Genomic DNA, 21,010 nt, shown 5'->3' on the forward strand with positions numbered 1-21,010 from the left:
AGTGAGAGGACCATATGGTTCTTCTCCCTCCTCTTATTAATGTGTTCTACCACACTGATTGATTTGCGAATGTTGAACCACCCTTGCATCCCAGGGATAAATCCCACTTGGTCGTGGTGGGTGATCCTTTTAATGTATTGTTGGATCCTATTAGCTAGGATTTTGTTGAGGATTTTGGAATCCATATTCATCAGGGATATTGGTCTGAAATTCTCCTTTTTGATGGGGTCTTTGCCTGGTTTGGGGATTAAGGTAATGCTGGCTTCATAGAATGAGTCTGGAAGCTCTCCTACTATTTCTATTTTTTGAAACAGCTTCAGGAGAATAGGTATTATTTCTTTTTCAATGTTTGGTAGAATTCCCCAGGGAATCCATCAGGCCCTGGACTCTTGTTTTTTGGGAGGTTTTTGATCACTGCTTCAATCTCGTTACTGGTTATTGACCTATTCAGGTTGTCAATTTCTTCCTGTTTCAGCCTTGGCAGCTTATAGGTTTCCAGGAAGGCCTCCATTTCATCCAGATTGCTCAGTTTATTGGCATATAGTTGTTGATAATAATTTCTAATACTTGTTTCTATTTCCTTGGTGTTAGTCGTGATCTCTCCCCTTTCATTCATCATTTTATTAATTTAGGTCATTTCTCTCTTCTTTTGGATAAGTCTGGCCAGTGGTTTATCGATCTTATTAATTCTTTCAAAGAACCAACTTCTAGTTTTGTTGATCTGATCTACTGTGTTTCTGGTTTCTAATTCATTGATTTCTGCTCTAATTTTAATTATTTCTCTTCTAATGCATGGCTTAGGCGTCGTTTGTTGCTTTTTCTCTAGTTCTTTAAGGTGTAGAGTTAGTTGGTGAATTTGGGATTTTTCTATTTTTTTGAGTGAGGCTTGGATGGCTATGTATTTCCCCCTTAGGACCGCCTTTGCAGTATCCCATAGGTTTTGGACCGATGTGTTTTCGTTCTCATTGATTTCCATGAATTCTTTAAGTTCTTCTTTGATTTCTTGGTTGACCCAAACATTCTTGAGCAGAGTGGTCTTTAGCTTCCAAGTGTTTGAATTTCTGCCATTTTTTTCTTGTGATTGAGTTCCAGTTTTAGAGCATTGTGGTCTGAGAATATGCAGGGAATAATCTCAATCTTTTGGTATCAGTTGAGACCTGATTTGTGACCCAGTATATGGTCTATTCTGGAGAAAGTTCCATGTGCGCTCGAGAAGAATGAGTATTCTGTTTTTTTAGGGTGGAATGTTCTGTAAATATCTATGAGGTCCATCTGGTCCAATGTATCATTCAAAGCTCTTGTTTCCTTGTTGATTTTCTGCTTAGATGATCTGTCCATTGCTGAGAGTGGAGTATTGAGGTCTCCTACAATTAATGTATTGTTATCAATATGACTATTTTGGTGAACAGTTGGCTTATGTAGATGGCTGCTCCCATGTTGGGGGCATAGATATTTACAATTGTTAGATCTTCTTGTTGGATAGACCCTTTAAGAATGATATAGTGTCCTTCTGTGTCTCTTATTATAGACTTCAGTTTAAAATCTAATTTGTCTGATATAAGAATTGCTACCCCAGCTTTCTTTTGAGGTCCGCTGGCATGGAAGATGGATCTCCATCCCTTCACTTTCAGTCTGGATGTATCTTTAGGTTCAAAATGAGTCTCTTGTAGACAGCATATGGATGGGTCCTGTCTTTTTATCCAATCTGGAACCCTGTGCCGTTTTATGGGAGCGTTTAGGCCATTCACGTTGAGAGTGATTATTGAAAGATATGAATTAATTGTTATCATGTTGCCTGTGAAGACGTTGTTTTATAGATTGTCCCTGTAGATTTCTGTTGTAGATCACTTTTGGGGTCTTTCTCCTTTTATAGAACCCCCCTTAATATTTCTTGCAGGGCCGGCTTAGAGGTCACATATTCTTTCAACTTCTGCTGGTCGTGGAAGCTCTGCATCTCTCCATCCATTCTAAATGAAAGCCTTGCCGGATAAAGTATTCTTGGTGCATGTTCTTCTCATTTAGTACCCTGAATATGTCTTTCCAGGCCTTTCTGGCTTGCCAGATCTCTGTGGATAGGTCTGACGTTATTCTGATGTTCCTCCCTCTGTACGTAAGGAATCTCTTCCCCCTAACTGCCCTTAAGATGGTTTCCTTGGTTCTAAGATTTGCAAGTTTTACTATCACATGCTGGGTTGTTGGCCTGTTTTCCTTGATCTTAGGAGAGGTCCTCTCTGCCTCTAGGACTCGAATATTTGTTTCATTCCCCAGATTAGGGAAGTTCTCAGCTACGATTTGCTCAAATACATCTTCTAGCCCTCTCTCTCTCTCCACTCCCTCTGGGATTCCAATTATTCTGACATTGGAATGCCTCATGGTGTCACTTATTTCTCTGATTCTATTTTCATGGATTCTGAGTTGTTTTTCCCTGGCCTCCTCTTTTCCCTTTTTATCTATTATACTGTGTTCCAGATTGCTTATTCTCTCTTCTGTCTCAGTTACCCTAGCTGTTAGATTATCTAGATTGGATTGGATCTCATTGACAGCATTTTTAAGTTCTGCCATTCACCTTTTATTTCTGCCCTTAGAGACTCTATGTTGCCATTAATTGATTTCTCCATTCTAGCCACTGTCTTCACAATTGCTAGCCTGAATTCCATCTCTGACATCTTGGTTATATCTGCATCCATTTGTAAATCTGCAGCATAAGTCATAATCTCTGAGACTTTTCTGTTTTGGGGGCTCCTCCTCCTAGTCATTCTGTTGATGGGTGTTTGAGGGAATGTATAAAGTCCAAATTATTGACCAGAGCCCAAACAAGATGCACCTGTTTTCTTGGGACCTTAGGGTTGCTGGCCTCTTGTTTTCCCAGCCTGTCTTCTGCGGGAGGGGCCTGCCGAGCTGTTACTCAGGCAACCCTGTTTGGGTGGAGTTGCCCTGCGCCCCTGTGGCGGGACATGGGCTCAGTGGGAATCAGTCTTTGGGGCTTTTGTTCTCTGGTGCCTTTCCCTGGCGGCTTTCTGCGTCTCTTCCGCGAGTCAGAGCAGAAGAGACCGTTTCCAACCCTCTGCCTCCGTGCAGAGAGACCTCAGTCTGTTCTTCAGTGAGCTCTCCAGGCCACACTGTCTCCGTTTCTGTCCGTGCTGCTATAAACTGCAGCGTCCTGGTTGTGTGCCCCTCCGCAGCGCTCCCAGTCCTCCCTCCAGTTCAGGGCACGTCTCTGTGCTTTGTGCTTCTGAAACCGCCAGCCACTCCCAATTCACGCACACGCAACTCCGCCGCTTGGGGTTTCCACCCCTGGGGGTTGCAGTTCACCGGCAGGACTCCGGCGCACCGGGTTTCTGTCTCGGAGGTTGCAGTTCGCGTGCGCGCGACCGTCGCTCCGGTTTCTGTCCGGGGGGCTGCAGTTCATGTGCGCACGACCCCACTGGTCTGGTTTTCCACCCCGTGGGCTGCCCTAAAGTTCTTTCCCGATGCTACTAGTCTCGAGTCTGTGTCCCGTCTGCAGCGCGCCAGGCTGTCACTCACCGGTGGTGTAGGATCCCCACGTCCAGGCACCCTCCCGCCGCCATTTATCCTCTGATATCTGCCTGCAGGATCACGGCTCTCCACTTCGTACCTGAAAACCAACCGCCTGCGATATTCTGTTTGTAGAGATCCAGATCTTCTTACATCTCAGGCTGGTTTCGTGTGTGCTCAGAGTGGTCTGGTAGTTATCCAGCTCAATTCCGGGGACCAGTTGAAATAGGGTCCCCTACTCCTCTGCCATCTTTCCCATCCCTCAATCCCTTTTTTTAAAAATATTTTTTATTTTTAATTTTTAGAGTCATATTCTATCCCTTCATAGTAGTTAACCTTATTTTAGGTATATATATATATAAGTTGTTCTCTCTTTAAAATTTTGGGATACAGTTCCTTCTAACAGACCAAAATATAACCTAAATCTCTAGTGTATGGCTTTGTTCTAGTCTCCTGCCTGATAATATACTCTACATTTTTTTTTTAAATCCTCTTCTTTCTTTTTTCAACCAACTTCTTATCTTATCAATTCCTTTTATAAAATCTTTTATAATTTTCATCTTTACAGTAACATTCCATCCCTTAATTGTATTTACCCTTATTTTTGTACATATATAAGCTTTTCTTTCTTTAAAATTTTGGGAGGCACTTTCTTCTAACAGACCAAAATATGCCCAAAATCTAGTCTGTGGCACTGATCTATGCACCAGCCTGATCATATCTGATCATATTCTGTTTTTTTTTGTTTTGTTTTGTTTGTTTGCTTTTTATCTTTATCTTTTTCTTTTTTCTTTCTTTCTTTCCCTTTCTTTTCCCCCAGTTTCAGGTCTCTTCTGATTTATTTAGTGTATATTTTTCTGGGGACGTTGTTACCCTGTTAGCATGTTGTTCTCTCATTCATCTATTCTCCTCTGGACAAAATGACAAGATGGAAAAAATCACCTCAACAAAAAGAACAAGTGGAAGTACTGACTGCAAGGGACCTAATCAATACGGACATTAGTAAAATGTCAGAACTAGAGTTCAGAATGATGATTTTTTCAAGCTGGGCTTGAAAAAAGCATGGAAGATATTAGAGAAACCCTTTCTGGAGAAATAAAAGAACTAAAATCTAACCAACTCGAAATCAAAAAGGCTATTAATGAGGTGCAATCAAAAATGGAGGCTCTAACTGCTAGGATAAATGAGGCAGAAGAAAGAATTAGTGATATAGAAAACCAAATGATGGAAAATGAAGAAGCTGAGAAAAAGAGAGAGAAAAAAACTACAGATCACAAGGACAGAATTCGAGAGATAAATGATACCATAAGACGAAACAACATTAGAATAATTGGGATCCCAGAAGAAAAAGAAAGAGAGAGAGGGGCAGAAGGTATATTGGAGGAAATTATAGCAGAGAACTTCCCTAATTTGGGGAAGGAAACAGGCATCAAAATCCAGGAGGCACAGAGAACTGCCCTCAAAATCAATAAAAATAGGTCAACACCCCGCCATCTAATACTAAAACTTATGAGTCTCAGAGACAAAGAGAAAATCCTGAAAGCAGCTTGGGAGAAGAGATCTGTAGCCTACAATGGTAGAAACATTGGATTGGCAACAGACCTATCCACAGAGAGCTGGCAGGCCAGAAAGGACTGGCATGATATATTCAGAGCACTAACTGAGAAAAATATGCAGCCAAGAATACCATATCCAGCTAGGATATCATTGAAAGTAGAAGGAGAGATAAAAAGCTTCCAGGACGGGGCGCCTGGGTGGCTCAGTTGGTTAAGCGACTGCCTTCGGCTCAGGTCATGATCCTGGAGTCCCGGGATCGAGTCCCGCATCGGGCTCCCTGCTCAGCAGGGAGTCTGCTTCTCCCTCTGACCCTCCTCCCTCTCATGCTCTCTGTCTCTCATTCTCTCTGTCTCAAATAAATAAATAAAATCTTTAAAAAAAAAAAAAAAGCTTCCAGGACAAACAAAAACTAAAGGAATTTGCAAACACAAAACCAGCCCTACAGGAAATCTTGAAAGGGGTCCTCTAAGCAAAGAGAGAGCCTAAAAGCAACATAGACCAGAAAGGAATGCAGACAATATACAGTAACAGTCAACTTACAGGCAATACAATGGCACTAAATTCATATCTTTCAATAGTTACCCTGAATGTAAGTGGGCTAAATGCCCCAATCAAAAGACATAGGGTATCAGACTGGATGAAAAAACAAGACCCATCAATATGCTGTCTGCAAGAGACTCATTATAAACCCACAGACACCTCCAGATTGAAAGTGAGGGGGTGGAAAACCATTTACCATGCTAATGGACACCAAAAGAAAGCTGGGGTGGCAATCCTTACATCAGACAAATTAGATTTTAAACAAAGGCTGTAATAAGAGATGAGGAAGGACACTATATCATACTTAAAGGGTCTATCCAACAAGATCTAACAGTTGTAAATATCTATGCCCCTAACATGGGAGCAGGCAATTATATAAGCCAATTAAAAACAAAAGCAAAGAAACACATCAACAACAATACAATAATAGTAGCGGACTTTAACACTCACCTCACAGAAATGGATAGATCATCTAAGCAAAAGATCAACAAGGAAATAAAGACTTTAAATGACACACTGGACCAAATGGACTTCACAGATCTATTCAGAACATTCCATCCCAAAGCAACAGAATACACATTCTTCTCTAGTGCCCATGGAACATTCTCCAGAATAGATTACATCCTAGGTCACAAATCAGGTCTCAACCAGTACCAAAAGATTGGGATCATTCCCTGCCTATTTTCAGACCACAGTGCTTTGAAACTGAACTCAATCACAAGAGGAAAGTCGGAAAAAACTCAAATACATGGAGGCTAAAGAGCATCCTACTAGAGAATGAATGGGTCAACCAGGAAATTAAAGAAGAATTTAAAAAAATTCATGGAAACCAATGAAAATGAAAACACAACTGTTCAAGATCTTTGGGATGCAGCAAAGACAGTCCTAAGAGGAAAGTATATAGCAATACAAGCCTTTCTCAAGAAACAAGAAAGGTCTCAAATACACAACCTAACCCTACACCTAAAGAGCTGGAGAAAGAACAGCAAATAAAGCCTAAGCCCAGCAAGAGAAGAGAAATAATAAAGATCAGAGCAGAAATCAATGAAATAGAAATCAAAAGAAGAGTAGAACAGATCAATGAAACGAGGAGCTGGTTCTTTGAAAGAATTAATAAGATTGATAAACCCCTGGCCACGGGTCCTTAAAGAGAAAGGACCCAAATAAATAAAATCATGAATGAAAGAGGAGAGATCACGACGAACACCAAAGAAATACAAGCAATTATAAGAACATACTATGAGCAACTATATGCCAGCAAATGAGATAACCTGGAAGAAATGGATGCATTCCTAGAGCTGTATCAACTACCAAAACTGAACCAGGAAGAAATAGAAAACCTGAACAGACCTATAACCACTAAGGTAATGGAAGCAGTTATCAAAAATCTCTCAACAAAGAGCCCTGGGCCAGATGGCTTCCCAGGGGAATTCTACCAAACATTTAAAAGAAGAATTAATACCCATTCTTCTGAAACTGTTCCAAAATATAGAAATGGAAGTAAAACTTCCAAACTTGTTTAATGAGGCCACCATTACCTTGATCCCAAAGCCAGACAAAGACCCCATCAAAAAGGAGAATTATAGACCAATATCCCTGATGAACATGGATGCAAAAATTCTCACCAAAATACTAGCCAATAGGATCCAACAGTACATGAAAAGGATTATTCACCACCACCAAGTGGGATTTATCCCTGGACTACAAGGTCGGTTCAACATCCACAAATCAATCCATGTGATACAATACATTAATAAAAGAAAGAACAAGAACCATATGATCCTCTCAATCGATGCAGAAAAAGCATTTGACAAAAAACAGCATCATTTCTTGATCAAAACTCTTCAGAGTATAGGGATAGAGGGTACATTCCTCAATATCATAAAAGCCATCTATGAAAAACCCACGGTGAATATCATTCTCAATGGGGAAAAACTGAGAGCTTTCCCCCTAAGGTCAGGAACATGGTAGGGATGTCCACTATCACCACTGCTATTCAACATAATACTAGAAGTCCTAGCCACAGCAACCAGACAACAAAAAGAAATAAAAGGCATCCAAGATGGCAAAGAAGTAGTCAAACTCTCACTCTTTGCAGATGATATGATACTTTATGTGGAAAACCCAAAAGACTCCACCCCAAAACTGCTAGAACTCATACAGGAATTCAGTATAGTGGCAGGACATAAAATCAATGCACAGAAATCAGTGGCATTCCTATACACCACCAACAAGAGAGAAGAAAGAGAAATTAAGGAGTCAATCCCATTTACAAATGCACCCAAAACCATAAGATACCTAGGAATAAATCTAACCAAAGAGGCAAAGAATCTGTACTCAGAAAACTATAAAATACTCATGAAAGAAATTGAGGAAGACACAAAGAAATGGAAAAACGTTCCATGCTCATGGATTGGAAGAACAAATATTGTGAAGATGTCAATGCTACCTAGAGCAATCTACACAATTAAAGCAATCCCTATCAAAATACCATCCACTTTTTTCAAAGAAATGCAACAAAAAATCCTAAAATTTGTATGGAACTGGAAAAGACCCTGAATAGCCAGAGGAATGCAAATCAAAGCTGGTGGCATCACAATTCTGGACTTCAAGCTCTATTACAAAGCTGTCATCATCAAGACAGTGTGGTACTGGCACAAAAACAGACACATAGATCAATGGAACAGAATAGAGAGCCTAGAAATGGACCCTGAACTCTATGGTCAACTAATCTTCGACAAAGCAGGAAAGAATGTCCAATGACTTCATCAAGATAAAAAGCTTTTGCACAGCAAAAGAAACAGTCAACAAAACCAAAAAACAACCGACAGAATGGGAGGAGATATTTGCAAATGACATATCAGATAATGGGCTAGTATCCAAAATCTATAAAGAACTTATCAAACTCAACACCCAAAGAACAAATAATCCAATCAAGAAATGGGCAGAATACATGAACAGACATTTTTCCAAAGAAGACATCCACATGGCCAACAGACACATGAATGCTCAACATCGCTTGGCAACAGGGAAATCCAAATGAAAACCTCAATGAGATATCACCTCACACCAGTCAGAATGGCTAAAATTAACAAGTCAGGAAACGACAGATGTTGGCGAGGATGCGGAGAAAGGGGAATCCTCCTCCACTTTGGTGGGAATGCAAGCTGGTGCAGCCACTCTGGAAAACAGTACGGAGGTTCTTCAAAAAGGTGAAAATAGAGCTACCATATGATCCAGCAATTGCACTACTGGTTATTTACCCCAAAGATACAAATGTAGGGATCCAAAGGGGTACGTGCACTCCAATGTTTATAGCAGCAATGTCCACAATAGCCAAACTATGGAAAGAGCCAAGATGTCCATCAACAGATGAATGGATAAAGAAGGTGTGGTATATATATACAATGGAATATTATGCAGCCATCAAGAAGAATGAAATTTTGCCATTTGCAACAACATGGATGGAACTGGAGGGGATTATGCTGAGTGAAATAAGTCAATCAGAGAAAGACATGTATCATATGACCTCACTGATATGAGGAATTCTTAATCTCAGGAAACAAACTGAGGGTTGCTGGAGTGGTGGGGGTTGGGAGGGATGGGGTGGCTGGGTCATAGACATTGGGGAGGGTATGTGCTATGGTGAGTGCTGTGAAGTGTGCAAGATTGTTGAATCATAGATCTGTACCTCTGAAGCAAATAATACATTATATATATATTTTTTATTCTTATGTTAAACACCATACATTACATCATTAGTTTTTGATGTAGTGTTCCATGATTCATTGTTTGCATATAACACCCAGTGCTCCATGCAGAATGTGCCCTCCTCAATACCCACCACCAGGCTAACCCATCCTCCCACCCCCTCCCCTCTAGAACCCTGTTTGTTTTTCAGAGTCCACCGTCTCTCATGGTTCGTCTCTTAATATTTAAAAAAAAAAAAGAAGAAGAAGATAGCAGGAGGGGAAGAATGAAGGGGGGAAATCAGAGGGGGAGACGAACCATGAGAGACGGTGGACTCTGAAAAACAAACAGGGTTCTAGAGGGGAGGAGGTGGGAGGATGGGTTAGCCTGGTGGTGGGTATTGAGGAGGGCACATTCTGCATGGAGCACTGGGTGTTATATGCAAACAATGAATCATGGAACACTACATCAAAAACTAATGATGTAATGTATGGTGTTTAACATAACAAAAAAAGTCAAAATACCTAAATATTAATGTGATACAATAATAAAGACTTAAGAAAGCTCAAAAAAAAAAAAAAAAGAAACCACTTTCTTTGCTCATCCATAAGAAGCAACTCCTCATCTGTGAAGTTTTCTCATCAGATTGCAGCAATCTAGTCACTTCTAATTCTATTAAGAAGCTAAGGATATACCTCAGTACTGACCTTCACTTTCATCCAGGGAAGAAGTATAAAAAACTGTTCTTTCCCGCAGCAAGCGTTTTGAAATTGTGATTGGTTTGTGCCTTCTTGCTGTCACTCGAGGTGGAGGCACTGGGGGTGTAGCACTTTCCTCAGGTGGACCTGAATAGATCTGTAAAAGGAGAATATTTTCAGGAAACAATTAGAAAGATCGAGTTTTTGTCTCCCTAATGCCAACTACCAGTTGATGCCTACCTGCCTAGAGTCTGACAGAGCAATTCTAATATGACTAAAGGAATTGGGATTTTTAAAATCACTCTAGCTACCAGCAAGTGTTTAGAAGTCGCCTATCATGTTTAAGACACAGGATCTGGCACTTCACAGCGTGGAGGAAAGAATGCAGACAAAAACTGCACAGTCCTGGATTTCCACTTACTGCCTGTAAAACCTTAGGCAAGTCACCTCCTATCTCTGAGCTTTAGATTCCTCATCTGTAATATGGGGAGAGCACCATGTACCTCAGAGGGTGTGATGAGAATCAAGTAAAAAGGTAGTCAAGGTACACTGTATGGGTAGGGGTGGGGTGTGGAGGGTTACTAAAATGCACCCAATGTTTCTGAAAGGATACCAAAGAAATTGGTTAAATTGTTTGCTTCAAGACAGGAATAATGAGTGGCTGAGGAAAGGATGGAGGAAACTTATTTCTCACTCCTATATCATTTTGATCTTCTAAAATTTCATACCATGTAGCATTACTTATTCAAAAAAGAAAGGGCGAAAAGAAAATGTCTTATCATTGTAAAAAGTGCTGGACAAATGAGGGAGAAGCTATCATTACAAAATTTTTTTAGGCAGCGTCCATGCTCAGCACAGAGCCCAACATGGGGTTTGAACTCACGACCCTGAGATCAAGACCCAAACCGAGATCAAGAGTCAGATACCTAACTGACTGAGCCAACCAGGTACTCCTAATGATTACAATTTTTATATAGTGTCATATGTATTTGAAAATCTTTCTTGTCTCTGGGGGAGATTCAGCTGTTGGCCAGAGTGCACACATTTTGGGAGGACACACACATGGTGAGGGAAGAAGGGGACAACTGTGTAGTGCAAAAATGAAATCAACCCCGATGATTAGTGCAAAGAGAAATGCCAGAGACCAATATCAGGCTGCAAAGTCACAAAAATTACATGACTGGGAACACAAGGAAACCTTGTGTAAAAGCTGAACAATGATAGAAAGCAGGGCATGTCTCAATGTCTCATGGCATAGAAAAGAGAGAATATGACATAGTAGCTGTCAGCTAAGGCCATACAGTTTCACAACCTATAGTAATAATATTCTAAATAACTACCACTTTGTGAGTATATGTTTATGCACTATAGGAGTTAAGAATATCCCTTGCTATTTATCAAACACATCAGGGCCTATGCACTGAGTGTTTCATCTACCTGGAGTGCTCTTCCTCCAGATATCCATATAGTTTGCTCTCTTAATTTCAGTAGGCTATGATCAAATATATTCCTCTCAGTGAGTCTTCCAAGTGAATGTATCTAAAATTTTTACATACCTCCCTGTATGCAATGCCTCCTATCCCCCTTCCTTTTTTTTCTCCTTAGCATTTCTTATTACTTCCTAACAAGACATATTGTAATTATTTATTTTTCTGTTTTTGTGTCAGCCGCTCTAATCTATTGTAAGCTATATGGAAGTACATTATCATGTTCACTGCTATATCTCCAGCAACTAGAAGACTGACTGGAATTGCTGGGTCAAAGAAAAACACATTTAAAATACTGACATAAAAGGCCAAACTGTCCTCTGAAAAGATTATAATAGCTACTTCCACTTCTAGCCAAGATAGGACTAAAGGTATTAGGTTTACATCTTCTGCAAGTAATAATTTAAAAACTAGAAAAAATACACATAACAATGGGTTTCAAGGCACTGGAAATCTGGTAATGAAAGACAGTGATCTATGAGAGACAGGAAAAAGAAATGAGGTGAGCCTCATGATATTCCCAGCTTACAGTGTGGAGAGAGTCTGCAAGCCATAATATATGGAGGGAAGCTCAGGGGGAGCCCATCAGTCTGCTTAAGTTGAAGATACTGAGTTGCAGGTATGGAGAGGGCAAGAAAGATAATTTTTCAGGGCAAAATATCAGAGAGAAGATAGCTGCACAAAGGGCTCTGGAGAACTGCAGGGGGGTCCTCTTTAACACTTTAGCTGAGTAGTGATTAATACTTACGTGTGAGGAAGGAACCACAAAACTGAATTAAAGGGATTAATTACCTAAGATCATACAGTGCCTAGAAGAGTTGCTGTTTCACCAGCCACAGTGGAAAATCAAATAATTAAGTGCATGGGTGGTGGGCACTGCACATGTGGAGCATGCGGGCAGCTGGCCAGCTCCAGCAGCATGAAGGCTGAGTTGAGACTTGGGTGTCATCTTTCTTTTGTCTTAAAGTGGGTGTTTATCAGTATAAAATTCCCTCTTAAAACTGCTGTGCTGCATCCCATAAGTTTGATACACTGTTTTTCCATTTTCATTTATTTCAAAATATTTCTTTATTTCCCTTTTGATTTCTTCTTCGACCCACTGGTTGTTCAAGAGTGTGTTGTTTAACTACCACATATTTGTGAATTTCCAGTTTTCCTCCTGTTATTAATGCCTAGTTTCATATCATTCTGGTCAAAAAAGATACTTGGTATGATTTCAATCTTCATACATTTGCTAAGGCTTGTTTTGTGACCTAGCATATGATCTATGTTTTAGAAAGTTCCACGCGCACTTGAGAAGAATGTGTATTCTGTTGCTGTTGGATGCAGTGTTCTATAAATGTTTGTTAGGTTCATTTGGTCTGAGGTTTAGTTCAAGTCCAATATTTCTTTATTGATTTTCTGTCTGGATGCATTGTTGAATGTGGGGTATCAAATTCCCCTACTATTATTTTTTGTTGTCTATTTCTCCCTTCAGATCTTAATTTATTTACTTTATTTTAGTGCTCTAATGTTGGGTGCATATATTCTTACAATTGTTACATCCTCTTGAAAACTAGACTACTTTATCATTATATAATGACCTTCTTTGTCTCTTGTTACAGTCTTTGGCTTAAAGTTTACTTTGTCTCATATAAGTAAACTATTCCTGCTTTCTTTTGGTTTCCATTTGCATGGTATTATCTTTTTCCATCCCTTTATTTTGAGCCTATGTGTGCCCTTAAAGCTGAGGTGAGTCACTCTTAGGCAGCATATTACTGGGTCTTATTTTTAATCTATTTGGCACTCTATATGCCTTTTGATTGAAAATTTTAATACATTTACATTTACATAATTATTGATAGGTAAAGATTTACTAATTCTATCTTAATAATTGTTTTCTGGCTCTTTTGCAATTCTACTGTTCCTTTCCTCTTCTCTGCTGTCCTTCTTCTAGTGAAGTGATCATTTCTGTACTGGTATGTTTTGATTCCTTTCTCTTTATCTTTTGTGTATCTACTTTGTTTTTTCTTTGTGGTTACCATGAGGCTTCCATAAACAAAAATATCTTTTAAGTTGATAACAACTTACCTTTGATCACACACAAAACCTCTACCATTTTACACCTCTTCCCATATTTTGTTTTTGATGTCAAAATTTACCTCTTTTTATATTGCGTACCTATTAAAAAATTATTGTACCTAGTTTTTTTTTTAACACTTTTGTACTTTAACATTTACACTAGGGTTACATAGTTAACATACTACCATATTACAGTATTAGAGTATTCTGAATTTGAGTATATACTTACCTTTACTAGTAGATTTTACATTTTCATATATTTTTATATTACTAATTAGTGGCATTTCATTTCAGCTTGAAGAATTCCTTTCAGTATTTCCCGTAAAGCAGGTCTAGAGTTGCTGAACTCCCACAGCTTTTGTTTGTTTGGTAAAGTCTTTAACTCTCCTTCATTTCTGAAAGATGACTTTTCTTTTTTTTTTAACCTTTTTAAAATTTTATTTAAATTCAATTAGCCAACATACAGTATATCATTGGTTTCAGATGTAGTATTCAATCATTCATCAGTTGTGTATAATACCCAGTGCTCATCATATCATGTGCCCTCCTTAATGCCCATCACTCAATTACCCCATTCTCCCACCCACCTCCCCTCCAGCAACCCTCCATCTGTCTCTCATGGTTTTTCTCCCTCTCTGATGACTTCCCATTCATTTATTCCCTCCCATACCTATGATCCTCTGCCCTGTTTCTTATATTTCACATATGAGTGAAACCATGTGATAATTGTCTTTCTCTGATTGACTTATTTTACTCAGCATAATACCCTCCAGTTACATCCACGTCGATGTAAATGGTAGGTATTCATCCTTCTTGATGGCTGAGTAATATTCCATTATATATATAAACCCATCTTCTTCTTTTTTAAATTTAAATTCAATTAGACAACATATAGTACATCATTAGTTTTAGATGTAGTGCTCGATAATTCATCAGTTGTGTGTAACAACAAATGCTCATCCTATCACACGCCCTCCCTAATGCCCATCCCCCAGTTGCCCCATCCCCCCCACCCACTTCCCCTTCCACAACCCTCAGTTTGTTTCCCAGAGGCAAGAGTCTCTCATGGTTTCTCTCCCTCTCTGATTTACTCCCATTCAGTTTTCCCTTCCTTCCCCTATGATCCTCTGCACTATTTCTTATATTCCACATTATGAGTGAAAGCATATGACAATTATCTTTCTCTGATTGACTTATTTCACTTAGCATAATTCCCACCAGTTCCATCCACATTGTTGTAAATGGTAGGTATTCATCCTTTCTGATGGCTGAGTAATATCCCATTGTATATATGAACCACATCTTATTTTATTTTTATTTTATTATTTTTATTATGTTCATTTAGCCGAATATATAACATCATTAGCACATCTTCTTACTCCATTTATCTATGGGAAGGACATCTTGGTTCCTTCCACAATTTGGCTATTGTGGACATTGCTGCTATGAACATTGGGGTGCAGGTGCCCCTTTGGATCACTACATCTGTATCTTTGGGGTAAATACCTAGTAGTACAATTGTTGGGTCATAGGGTAACTCTATTTTTAACTTCTTGAGGAACCTCCATACTGTTTTCCAGAGTGGCTGTAGCAGCTTGCATTCCCAACAGTGTAGGAGGGTACCCATTTCTCCGCATCCTCGCCAACATCTGTCATTTTCTGACTTGTTAATTTTAGCCATTCTGACTGGTGTGAGGTGGTATCTCAATGTGGTTTTGATTTGGATTTCCCTGATGCCGAGTGATGTGGAGCATTTTTTCATGTGTCTGCTAGGCATTTGTATGTCTTCTTTGGAAAAATGTCTGTTCATGTTTTCTGCCCATTTCTTGATTGGATTATTTGTTCTTTGGGTGTTGAGTTTGGTAAGCTCTTTATAGATCCTGGATACTAGCCCTTTATCTGGTATGTCATTTGCAAATATCTTCACCCATTCTGTAAAGATGACTTTTCCAGGTAAAATATTCTTGGTTGGCAGTTTTATTCCTTCCACATTTTGCATATATCAACCAACACTCTCTTAGCCTGAAAGACATCTGTGGGAAATCTGCCAATAGCCTTATAAAGTTCCCTTATATGTATTTTTTTCTTTCCCTCTTAGTGCTTTGAAAATTCTTTTTTTCATTTTACATGATGTCTTGGAGAAGACTGTTTCAGGTTGAAATTTTGAAGCACTTGCTAGCTTCATAAATATCTCCCCAGATTTGAGAAGTTCTCAGTCTTTTTTTTTTTTAATTTTAATTCCAGTATACTTAACATACACTGTTATATTAGTTTGAGGTGTACAATATAGTGATTCAACAATTCCATACATCACCCAGTGCTGATCATGAGAAGTGCCCTCCTTAATCCCCATCACTTATCTCACCCACCTCCACTCACCTCCCTTCTAGTAATCATCAGTTTGTTCTCTATAGTTAAGAGTCTGTTGCTTGGTTTGTGCGTATCTCTCTCTCTTTTTTTCCTTCACTCATTTGTTTTGTTTCTTAAGTTCCACATATGAGTGAAATAATGGCATTTGTCTTTTTTTTTTTTTTTAGATTTTTATTTTGACAGAGAGAGACACAGTGAGAAAGGGAACACAAGCAGGGGGAGTGGGGGAGGAAGAAGCAGGCTTCCCATGGAGCAGGGAGCCTGATGCGGGGCTCAATCCCAGGACCCTAGGACCATGACCTGAGCCAAAGGCAGACGCTCAATGACTGAGCCACCCAGGCGCCCCAGCATTTGCCTTTTTCTGACTGACTTATTTCGCTTAGCATTATACTCCCTAGCTCCATCCTTGTCATTGCAAATGGGAAGATTTCATTTCTTTTTTATGGCTGAACAATACTCAATTCCATTTATATACCACATCTTCTTTATCCATTCATCTACCAATGGACACTTGGGCTGCTTCCATAATTTCGCTATGGTAAATAATGCTATAAACATAGGGGTGCATGTAGCCCTTTGAATTAGTGCTTTGTATTTCTGGGTAAATACCCAGTGGTGAGATTACTGGATCATAGGGGTAGTTCTACTTTTAAGTTTTAGAGGAAACTCCATACTGTTTTCCATAGTGGCTGCACAGGTTTGCATTCCTACCAACAGTTCACATGTGTTCTTTTTTCTCCACATCCTCACCAACACTTGCTGATTCTTGTGTTTTTGATTTTAGTCACTCTGACAGGTGTGAGGTGATATCTCCTTGTAATTTTGATTTGCATTTCTCTGATGATGAGCATCTTTTCATGTGTCTGTTGGCCATCTGGATATCTTCTTTGTAGAAATGTCTGTTCATGTTTATACCCATTTTTAATTGGATTTATTTTGGGGTGTGAGTTGCATCAGTTCCTTATATATTTTGGATACTAACCCTTAAACAGATATGTCATTTGCAAATATTTTCTCCCATTCAGTAGGTTGCCTTTTAGTTTTGTTGTTTGTATCCTCAGCTGTGCAGAAGTTTTTTTCTTTTATTCTTTTTTGATGTAGTCTCAATAGTTTATTTTTGCTTTTATTTCCCTTGTAACAGGAGACATATCTAGAAAAATGTTGCTATGGCTGATGTCAGAGACATTACTGCATGTGCTCTCTTCTAGGATTTTTAGGGTTTCAGGTCTCATATTTAGGTCTTTAATCCATTTTGAGTTCATTTTTGTGCATGGTGTAAGAAAGTGGTCCAGTTTCATTCTTTTCCATGCAGCTGACCACTTTTCCCGATACAATTTTTTGAAGAGACAGTCTTTTTGCCTTTGGATATTCAGCCATTATTTCTTTAAATAAGGTTTCTCCTAATCTTCTCTTTCTGGGATTTCTAGGACTTCAATAATTCACAGATTGTTTCTTTTAATGGATCACAAAAATCTTTATCATATCTTTATTCTTTTTCATTTTATTTTCTTTTTGTTCCTCTAAATGTATGATTTTATTTTTATTTTATTTTTTTTAAAGATTTTATTTATTTATTTGAGAGAGAGAGAGCATGAGAGGGAGGAGGGTCAGAGGGAGAAGCAGACTCCTCGCTGAGCAAGGAGCCTGATGCGGGACTCGATCCAGGGACTCCAGAATCATGACCTGAGCCGAAGGCAGTCGCTTAACCAACTGAGCCACCCAGGCGCCCCTAAATGTATGATTTTAAATGGCCTGTCTTTTTTTATTTTATTATGTTATGTTAATCACCATACATTAGTTTTTGATGTATTGTTCCATGATTCATTGTTTGCGTATAACACCCAGTGCTCCATTCAATACGTGCCCTCTTTAATACCCATCACCAGGCTAACCCATCCCCCTCCCCCCCTCCCCTCGAGAACCCTCAGTTTGTTTCCCAGAGTCCATAGTCTCTCATGGTTTGTCTCCCCCTCCGATGTTCCCCCCTTCATTTTTCCCTTCCTACTATCTTCTTTATTTTTTTTAACATATAATGTATTATTTGTTTCAGAGGTACAGGTCTGTGATTCTTCAGTCTTACACAATTCACAGCGCTCACCATAGCACATACACTCCCCAATGTCTATCACCCAGCCACTCCATCCCTCCCACCCCCCCACTCCAGCAACCCTCAATTTGTTTCCTGAGATTAAGAATTCCTCATATCTGTGAGGTCATATGATACATGTCTTTCTCTGACTGACTTATTTCGCTCAGCATAATACCCTCTACTTCCATCCACATTGTTGCAAATGGCAAAATTTCGGGGTTTTTTGATGGCTGCATAATATTCCATTGTGTATATGTATATATATATATATATACATATATATATATATACCACCTCTTCTTTATCCATTCATCTGGTGGTGGACATCTTGGCTCTTTCCATAGTTTGGCTATTGTGGACATTGCTGCTATAAACATTGGGGTGCACATACCCCTTCAGATCACTACATTTGTATCTTTGGGGTAAATAGTAGTGCAATTGCTGGGTCATAGGGTAGATCTATTTTAAACTTTTTGAGGAACCTCCATACTGTTTTCCAGAGTGGCTGCACCAGCTTGCATTCCCACCAACAGTGTAGGAGGATTCCCCTTTCTCCACATCCCCGCCAACATCTGTCATTTCCTGACTTGTTAATTTTAGCCATTCTGACTGGTGTGAGGTGGTATCTCACTGAAGTTTTGATTTGGATTTTCCTGATGCCGAGCGATGTGGAGCACTTTTTTGTGTGTCTTTTGGTCATTTGGATGTCTTCTTTGGAAAAATGTCTGTTCATGTCTTCTGCCCATTTCTTGATTGGATCATTTGTTCTTTGGGTGTTGAGTTTGGTAAGTTCTTTATAGATTTTGGATACTAGCCCTTTATCTGGTATGTCATTTGCAAATATCTTCTCCCATTCTGTTGGTTTTGTTGACTGTTTCCTTTGCTGTGCAAAAGCTTTTTATCTTGATGACGTCCCAATAAGTCATTTTTGCCCTTGCTTCCCTTGCCTTTGGCGATGTTTCTAGGAAGAAGTTGCTGTGGCTGAGGTCGAAGAGGTTGCTGCCTGTGTTCTCCTCTAGGATTTTGATGGACTCCTATCTCACATTTGGGTCTTTCATCCATTTTGAGTTTGTTTTGTGTGTGGTGTAAGAAAATGGTCCAGTTTCATTCTTCTGTATGTGGCTGTCCAATTTTCTCATAAATGGCCTGTCTTCTAATTCACTAAATCTTTCTTCTGTTTGGTCAAGTATAATGCTGAAGCTCTCTATTGAATTCTTCAGTCACTGTTTCTTGAACTCTAGAATTTGCTTTTTTTTTAATGGTTTTTATTTCTTTGTTGAACTTCTCATTTTGTTCATGTATTTTTCCTCTAATTTCATTTAGTTGTCTATCTGTGTTTTCTTATAGTTCACCTAATTTCTTTAAGATGATTATTCTCAATTCCTTATCAACAATTCCTGGATCTTCATTTCTTTAGGGTCAGTTATTGGAGCTTTATTAGTTTCCTTTGATGGTGTCATGTTTCCTTCATTATTCATGATCCTTGTGTCCTTGCCCATTTGTGTCTGTGCATGTGTCCAAGTAGGCATCTGTTCCAGTCTTTATAAACTGGCTTCAGCAGGCAGAAGCCTTCAGCAATTAGCTCATTCTGAGATTCTGAGTGGGCCATCTGGTGGTGTCTTTGGGGAGGCTTGTGACTGGAGTTCCTGGACAGGTATGTCTGGTGCCTGGGTGAGTAGATGAGCAGGCCTGATGCCCAAGGGGGCGGAGCTTGGATTCACTGGTGTGGGCCTGGTGTTTGAGTCTGTGGTGATGGACCTGTAATCTGAGTTTGTGTGGGTGAACCTAAACCTGGACCTGGGTCCATGGGGGCTCACTAGGCTCAGGAGATTACTGGGGTGGGTCTGGCATCTTGGTCCACAGGAACTGGCATGATACTGGGTGGGCTAAGAGCCTGGTTTCATAGGAACTGGCCTGGAGGCTAGGGCCATGGGGGCTGGCCTGCTACTAAAGTAAGCCTGGAGCCTAGGGCCATGGAAGTTGACCTGTAACCTGGGGCCTTGGGGGCCAGCCTGGAGATTGGGTCTATGAGGTCTGGCCTGGTCTGGGCAGACAAGGAGCCTGGGTCCATGAGAGTTAGCCTATAGGCTGAAGCTGCAGGTGTTGGCCTAGCACTGAGGTAGACCAGGAAGCGGGGTCCACAGGAGCCTACATGGAGCCTGAGCCACAGGGGCAATCCTGGTGTTGAAACAGGCCAGGAGTCTGGGTCTGTGGGACCTGGTCTAAAGACTAGTTCTGTGGAAGCTGGCCAGTTCTGGAATCAGCCAAGAGTCTGTGCACACTGGAGCCCACCAGGAGCCTGGTGACATGGGGGCTGGCTGACAGTGGGGTGGGCCAGAAGCCTGGTTTGTGGCAGCCCACCCTTAGCCTGATGCCTTGGGAGCTCCCTAAGGGCATGGGATCTGGGTGATGCTGGTGTGGCTTGAGGACTTGGGTTCATAAGAACCTGCTGGGCCTGATGCTGTGGGAACTTTCTGGGGCTACAAGAGCTGCCTGGGACCACAGAAGCTGGAGGACACCTGGGTGGGGCAGGGGACTGGGTTTTCAGGAGCCCACCAGGACACTAGGGCTATGGAAAACACCCAGACCTGCAGGAACTGACCTGGTCCTGGGGAGGGCCAGCAGTTGGGTCCATGGTGAAGTCAGGTGCTCACTTTACTCTCCCCACGGGGAGGGTTTCTATCTCTGCATTGGGCTGTCAAGGATTGGGGGAGGGGTGACAGGGATAATGTGACTATCTTTCCTCCTTGGCGTGTCTTTTCTTATTTCTGTGCTTCACCCAGGTGTTGTAATCCCTCACCAGGATTCCTTAGCTCTTGTGAAGATATTTTTGCATGTAGAAAACTGTTCAAATTTATGCTGCTGGGAACGGACTGGTGCTAGAAATTCCTATACTGCCATCTAGCTGATGTCATTCCACAATCCCCTGGCCTCCACTTTTTCATATCCCATTTGTTCCTCAACCTGGTCTCTGCCCATACCACTCTTGTAACTGTTTTCAC

At 40.3% G+C, this 21,010-nt stretch overlaps 1 protein-coding gene across 1 annotated transcript in view; it reads right to left on the reverse strand.

The window, feature by feature from the left end:
• OPHN1 (oligophrenin 1) overlaps nt 1–21,010 on the reverse strand; it is a gene marked incomplete at its 3' end in the record, with an annotated part of 473,440 nt that overhangs the window by 6,906 nt on the left and 445,524 nt on the right. The window contains exon 20 of the mRNA XM_035028614.1: nt 10,011–10,158. Coding sequence (XP_034884505.1) covers nt 10,011–10,158 — 148 coding nt within the window. The remainder of the gene's footprint in view (nt 1–10,010; nt 10,159–21,010) is intronic.

Source organism: Mirounga leonina, unplaced genomic scaffold (assembly GCF_011800145.1).
Source record: "Mirounga leonina isolate KUSES-001 unplaced genomic scaffold, KU_Mleo_1.0 Mir_204, whole genome shotgun sequence".
In the NCBI taxonomy this organism is placed as follows: domain Eukaryota; kingdom Metazoa; phylum Chordata; class Mammalia; order Carnivora; family Phocidae; genus Mirounga; species Mirounga leonina.